This window comes from Gymnoscopelus braueri (genome assembly GCF_963280865.1).
Source record: "Gymnoscopelus braueri genome assembly, chromosome: 5".
Taxonomy (NCBI): Eukaryota; Metazoa; Chordata; class Actinopteri; order Myctophiformes; family Myctophidae; genus Gymnoscopelus; species Gymnoscopelus braueri.
In genome coordinates this window covers 402,368-409,627 of record NC_137606.1, presented here as the reverse complement: position 1 = coordinate 409,627, position 7,260 = coordinate 402,368, and the positions used below count along the sequence as shown (strand labels likewise).

The 7,260-nt window shown below is 41.1% G+C and overlaps 1 protein-coding gene across 1 annotated transcript in view; it reads right to left on the bottom strand.

Annotated features, from left to right (window-relative positions):
* Nucleotides 1-326: 326 nt before the first annotated feature.
* dnah10 (dynein axonemal heavy chain 10) overlaps nt 327-7,260 on the bottom strand; it is a gene marked incomplete at its 5' end in the record, with an annotated part of 72,855 nt that continues 65,921 nt past the window's right edge. Inside the window, 9 exons of the mRNA XM_080428281.1 lie at nt 327-510; nt 632-777; nt 1,226-1,406; nt 3,122-3,289; nt 4,306-4,517; nt 5,048-5,179; nt 6,035-6,206; nt 6,668-6,763; nt 6,856-7,065. Coding sequence (XP_080284407.1) covers nt 364-510; nt 632-777; nt 1,226-1,406; nt 3,122-3,289; nt 4,306-4,517; nt 5,048-5,179; nt 6,035-6,206; nt 6,668-6,763; nt 6,856-7,065 — 1,464 coding nt within the window. The 3' untranslated portion in view covers nt 327-363. The remainder of the gene's footprint in view (nt 511-631; nt 778-1,225; nt 1,407-3,121; nt 3,290-4,305; nt 4,518-5,047; nt 5,180-6,034; nt 6,207-6,667; nt 6,764-6,855; nt 7,066-7,260) is intronic.

Genomic DNA, 7,260 nt, shown 5'->3' with positions numbered 1-7,260 from the left:
AACAAGACCCCGAGATACTTAAACTCTTTCACCTGGGGCAAAGTCAAATTTTTTGGTGCAGAGTACATGTACTTAGTTCATTTATACCACTGGAAGTACTGCTCTATGCTGCCATCTAGTGGGGAAAATAAGAACACTTTAAAGTTTAAATATGTCTTGATCTCAATCAGATTGCATTTACTTGTCCTGAAACAACCAAATTGTCGAAATAGTTGTAATGTTTTTTATATAAAGACTGACTAACAGTTATTCCAGCCATAAGCCATGCAGACGTTAATGTCGACATACTCACAAACAGGACATTATTACCATTAATGCAGTGCATGAACAGAATGGCCAGTTCCATGAAACGGGGTGCTGCGTTTAGTCCGAGTTGAGGCACAGACAGACGCCTTCGAGCACCCAGTGGGAGATGTGCTTGGTGGTAAACAAGTCAGCCTCAAACACCAGCCCCACCCCCATCGCATTCCTCCGCATGGACGTGGTGTACACTGGTGTCCGCAATGTGTTCTGTGGGGCAAAACATCAAACATATTCCCAACACTTTATAAAGGAGAAGAAATCACCAACAAACAAAATGTTAAAATATGAATACATCTATACATATATAGCGAGTGCCTGTGGTCTGCACCTGTAATTTGAGCCGGTGAGCCTCTATGGGGATGACCTTGAGGATGGGCAGCTGGACTACCAGAGCTTTGGGCTTGCTCCTTACCAGACAGCCTTTCTCTGCGTCCCAATCTGCTCCCTCCAGATACAAACCAGATACAAAGCAACCTAGAAACAAAGCAAGACCAAACAAAGAAAGGGTCAGGCTTCATTTCTTTCAGCGATGTAATGTTAACCCATTAAGGCCTGAGGTTCCAATTCTACGAATGTCTTCTAAATCCTATAACAGTTTTCTGAAAAACTGTATGTTGTTATATCAGTGGTTCTCAAACATTTTTATGTCAAGGCCCCCCAAAATTATATGTATTTGGCCGCGGATCCCATCTCAAAACAACAACAGAAGCAAAGATTTGAGTTACAAATGTTCGCTTTATAGATATATAGGCTATACTGTATATTCAAAGATTTGCACAAATTTTTACGATTTAAAAAAAATAGCAGATCTACAAGCTCATATAGCGCGGCACTCTGCTATTTTTGAATAGCCCAAAGAAATCTAAAATGACACGATGATGCGTTCCCGGTCTTAATGAGTGAATGGCATAATTAATATTACCCTGTCCGGGTCTCTCGTTGACTTGGTCCTCACTACGGTACTGGGTGACCTCTGTGTAGAGCGTGGAGCGGTCCAGGGGCCAGCCGTTCTTCCGGCACGTGGCTTGGACCAGGGCGGTCAGGTAGGACTCGGGGATTTGGAGCCCCGACAGCCACATCACATTTGGCTCTCCCTCGTCCACCTCACAGCCAAAAAACAGAACATACGACATTACACACGAACAACGTCATTTTGTAGTCCGAAGTCCCTTCCGGGTCCAAGAGGCACCAAGCGCCGTCCACTCTTAAACAAACATGTCGGAACCCGTAAATCCTTTTACAATAACCTCCTTTTTCAGAAATGAACCATTGAGGGTTAAAAAGAGTCTTAATGCTAATATCATAGACAGTAAAAAGTAGGCTAATATATATATATATGTATATACATATTTATTATATATGATTATTATCATTATTATATTATTTATTTTATATATATATATATATAAAATAACCATTTCCTCTTCTCTTTGTCGTTGCCAGAAAAACGGTAGAATGACACTTAAGTCGTTATTTTAGTCTCAGATCTGTTAAAACAGCGAGGGACACAGCATTGCGCATATTGGCAAAACACACTTGGACCCGGAAGTTGATCTGACAGGGCGCATTCGTCACGGCGTAACAACAGAATTAGAGTGAGCGTATTGTCGCTGTCTGGCAGAGAAACCTTGTACGTTCAAAACCGGTGCTTTTCAGGATATGGAACAAAGAACATGTGAATTCCAGTGGATCCATTGTAGTCACAAGCTCTTGTTAATACTTTTCATAGCTTCAATATTTAATTCATAAAACCCAAAGACAGACTTAACCTTTGTTGTGATTTGACACTTTAATAAAATTGAATTGAATTGAATTGAATTGAATTGAATTGAATTGAATTGAATTGAATTGAATTGAATTGAATTGAATTGAATTGAATTGAATTGAATTGAATTGAATTGAATTGAACCCACTTTCAACCTTAAACAAAAAGTAATAATATAGCTAAGCTCACAGCGTCGCATCATGAGACATTCTGAGCTTGTAGATCGGCAATGTTTTCTACTTTAGTGTGACATACGTCAAAGTATAAAATCTGGCATTAATTGATGAAAAAACATGAAATATGGAGGTTTCTGCCCAACAGTGTCAATATGAAAACACACAGTATTTGTGAGAGTGGGTCTAGCTCTGGACAGCCAAACAGTGTTTGAAATGGTTGGACACTTTAAGGGGTAAGTGATATTCTTTGGGCTAAAACAAAACGTTTTAAAAGGTTAAAAGCCCGACATTCTGATAGTACTCATTGCTATAGAGTGTTTTTTCAGTAACAGATGTCTCCCTGTCTCTCCAGCTCTTTAATAAACAGAAAATGCATTTTCAGGTAGGTGACACCATTTCAGCCAATCAGGAGAGAGTGCCCATTTATAAGCTTAATCTTTATAGTGTTCCAGTTCCAATGTTGTTCTGTTCATTTATTTGTGTCACCACTTCCACTTACTTGTTTAATCTGTATCCTGACTGAGTTCTCTATCCTGATTGGATACAATTGGTATCCTGACTTTAAAATGCATTTTCTGTTTAATAAAGAGCTGGAGAGACATGGAGACTCCTGTTACTGAACAAACACTCTATAGCAATGAGTATCAGAATATAGAACTATTCTTTGGTCATTTTGACCAAAGAAAATCACTTGCCCTACCTTTAACTTACCTTTGGGTACCTGGAGTAAACCTATTCTTCCGCTACCAAATGTCCCTGGTAAATATATATATATCTAGAATAAAGCTTCACTCCATGACCCAAATGGTAAGTTAAGTGTCAAACTGTTTCAAATGCAATTTTGGGTCACCAGGGGTTAGCGTGGGTCTTGCCTTACCCAGGAGCTGTACTGCTTGTGGCGTCTGTCAAAATGGATCATCCAGTTGCCCAGGGACATGAGAGTGTCAGGTGCCAACTTCCTCCAGATGGCAGGGATCTGCCCATTGAAGAGGGCCCGTGCCACCTCATCCAGCTCACTGCTCATCCCCACCTCACCAGCCAGGGCCTGTGACACGCAATACGTTAAAGGGATAGTTCACCCCCAAAATGACTTTTTTCCTTTTTTCACCCCATGGAGACTTGAATTCATGGATATATTTTTTGTTTTTGTCTCATTCCTAAGCCAATAATTTGATGACCGGCAGCGGTTCCGGTAGGAGACGCACAGAGTCTCCTTTGTGTCTCGTACCGGAACCGCTGCCTACCGGTCCGCTGGTCATCAAATGATTGGCTTAGGAATGCGACTAAAACAAAAAATATATCCATGAATTCAAGTCTCCATGGGGTGACTAATCGAGGGGTGAACTATCCCTTTAAGATCAGTTTAAACCTGTGTACTGAAAACAGAAGTTAAGGACATAGGACCACAATGGAAACAAGTCCCCAGGTCTTTTTTGTGTTAACCTCAGGGCCCTACCTTGCGCGCCACCTTACTCCTTATAACTAAACTCTTGTGCTTTTGAAAAAAACATTTGTAAATAGTTCAATTAGCCGATCTACAAGCTGACAATGTGTCGGCTATTTGAACTATTTAAAAACGTTTTTCAAAAATAGTAAAAAATGCCAAAAAAGTTTAGGCATAAGGGGTAAGGCGGCACACAAGATAGGGTCCTTAAAGGGATATTTCACTTTAAAAAAATGTTTGGGTCATTTTATCATCTGCTCAGGCTTTTGGGAGCACTTTTTAAGTTGCTTGATTCAGTATTTAGATATTTGATATTCATTTTATCAGACATGTATAGGAAGGGGGCGTGTCTGTTAAAATGAATATCAAATATCTAAATACTGAATCAAGCAACTTAAAAACTGTCTGAGGGGCTCAGATAAGCCTGAGTAGACGATAAAATTAGCCAACATTTTTTTAAAAGAGAAATATCCCTTTAATGTCTGACTGTACCTCATGCTGTTTACATTTCTGACTGAACTCAATCAATCAATCAAAGCTCTAGAAAGTGTGTTCCCTAGCATCCTTTGTTATCTCTTTCTTCGCTCCACTGTCTGTTCTCTGTTCCACTGTCTCACCCTCTGCAGCTCAGCCAGAGAGCTCCTCATGCGGAGAACCAGCTTGTTGAAACGTTCCAGCTCCTGCAGCAGAACCACAGAGGTGGGCGAGACGTCCTGGCCGAACGCCTTGCGGATCACGTCCAGGTCGAACACCTTGGGCATTTTGTTCTGGATGTCCCGGGCCACCTGGCTGATGTACTCCTCCCTGCTGACGCCTCCACCGGACTCACCTGAAGGAATGAAGGATGGATGGATGGAGAGGAAAGGAATTGAGAGAGTATATAGGGCATAGCAGTGGTGGCCATTTTCTGGTTCCACTCCAAAAAAGCCAGTGCATTTTCCCCATACAGATTTCCAAAAATATTTATATAAATTATTTTAAGCCTATAGAATCAAGCCATCCGGGGTCCTGGTGAATCATGACCATAAAACATTTTATTCTGTGATTATTATTTTTTAAATATTTAATTATATGAAATACTATATTTCATAAATACCCTTTTTCTTTTCTCTTTTTTTTACAGAATCAAATGTTTTATGGTCATGATTCACCAGGATCCTGGATGGCTTGATTCTAGGCTTAAAATAATTCATATAAATATTTTTGGAAATCTCTATGGGAAAATTGCATTGGCTTTTTTTTTGAGTGGAACCAGAAAATGGCCGCCACTGCAATGCCCTATAGAGTTAATTAAGAAGCAAAGACGGGAAAGATGTACAGATGCGCCCTGTGCCAGTGATTATGAGACAGAAACATTACCAGTCTGTGGCTGCAGCTCCATGAGATGGCTCCACATGTCTCTAGTTGCTTGTGTGTAGTATCCTATCTCAGCATTGCGGTGCAGGCCCATTACCTCTGGTGTGTTCGTCAAGGGGAGGGATTCGATCTCCCCTGTGATGCAGAAAGGCCACACACAGTTATGAGCGATGGCGTTGGAAATCAAATGCTTCCTCATACTTGGAAGAGGATGCAGGGATGGCCGTGGCTTAGTGGGTAGAAAGCAGTGTTGATTTTGACAGCAAATTTTGATTTAGTTTTAGTCATAGTCTTTTGAATAAAATTCCATTTAGTTTTAGTCATATTTTAGTCATCTGAAATGTTTTAGTTTTTTTCTAGTTTTAGTCGAAAAAATATCAACACATTTAGTCGACTAAATCTACAGTTGATTTAGTCGACTAAAATGTATTTTGTCGGGCCTTGATGGCGTCATAATGACTGATTTTACACTTGGTTGCAGCGCGAAGCGTTGTGAGCTTGTAGATCTGCTATTTTCAGAGCGCAACACCCACGAGCAACCAAACATAAAATGACTTATCTTTTAGTTCTACTGGATCTCTTCTCCACTAGTCCCTCACTAACATTTTAGTCTAGTTTTTATTCGTTGATGAAATTGTCAACATATTTCTTAGTTTTAGTCATCATAGCTTAGTTTTTATTTAGTTTGAATTAGTTTTCATCAGTGTAAAAAGGTAGTCGACGAACATTTTTCGTCGTAGTTTTAGTCGACGAAATCAACACTGGTAGAAAGGCCATCTGGTAATCTGAAGGCCCTGAGTATATGACACTGTGGCACTTAACCCCTAACTGTTTTGATTGTATTACATTCTGAGCTGATTATTACATTATGAGTTGCTACACTCCTCTTAACCATCTAAGCAGCCATCAGCCGGGTGAAGCGATAAACTGAAGTTCCCCCACAGGACTAAAGAGGGAATCAAATCAAATGAAGTCACAACGGCAACTGACCGACATAGGTTTCCTTGAGTCCGGTGGGAGGGATCCTGTAGTCCACCTCTCTGTTGTGGAAGAAGTGAAAGCGCTGGAAGGTGTCAAAGATGAAGTCGCCAAAGTATTCATCCATGTAGACCGTCAGGATTCTGCGGTCAAAGCTGTCTATAGCTCGCCCTCCGTACATCACCTGGGACACGCAGACAAAACACAGATACTGAACTCACAAAAGCAGCAAAGAATGACTGCGGAGGTCAGTGGATACCAGAGAATTATTGTTGTTTATTATTGTTTAACCCATTAAAACCTGGAAAGCATCTGTGTCATTTTTCTATTTTAGCGTTGGCTATTCAAAAATAGCAGATATACAAGCTCACAGCGCATCACTTTGTGCCGTGCTGCAAGCTTGTACATCCGCTATTTTTTTACATTTCTAAAAGTGTTTGAAACATTTGAAATATTTTTTAACGCAAATCTTCCCTTCTGGGGGTCCCTGTGTCCCTGTCACAAAACATTTTCAGATGGGGGTCCGCCGCCAAATACATTTCATTTTGGGGGTCCTAGGCATGAAAAGGTTTGAGAACCACTAATTTAGAAGGCATTTGTAGAATCGGCTTCAGGTCTTAATGGTTAAAATGGATTTAACCAAACCTCGCCAACGAGGTATTTCAGACTCTCCCAGGGTATCTTGGCATCTCCTTGGTTGTGCGCTGTAGTCAGGTATGTGTCCAGGATCTCCATACACACCTATAGAGAATAATTATACATTGTCAACACGCACAGAACAGTGACGTACTGTATGTCAGACAGTAAAGTCAGTTCCAAATTCTGTCCCTTACCAGGAAGTCTGACTCATTGAAGTCGTAGGGGACATTCCAGCCAATCTTGCCGTACTTGCGCCGCTCTTGCACCACAGCATGGAAGAAGGCCAGCACATAGACCAGGCTACGGAAGGCAGGGTGTGGGCATGTCATGAGCCTTTCATGGGGGATCTTGGTATATGTGGCTCTCATGTTCAACTTCAGACCATTAGGAGGCTCTGTCACCACCTGTGCATAAAAAAACAAGATATGACACAGTCATATTATACCAGGTTGCTCTCACCAGCGTCCCCGCACGGAACCAAATGGACCCGCGGTCCTGTACCCTTTCGCTTGCGGACTAACAAAAACGGCCAAAATGGCAGTAAATAGTTAATAGTTTATGAACGGAGCTAAATCAGTTTGTGTGCCTCAGTAAGGGCT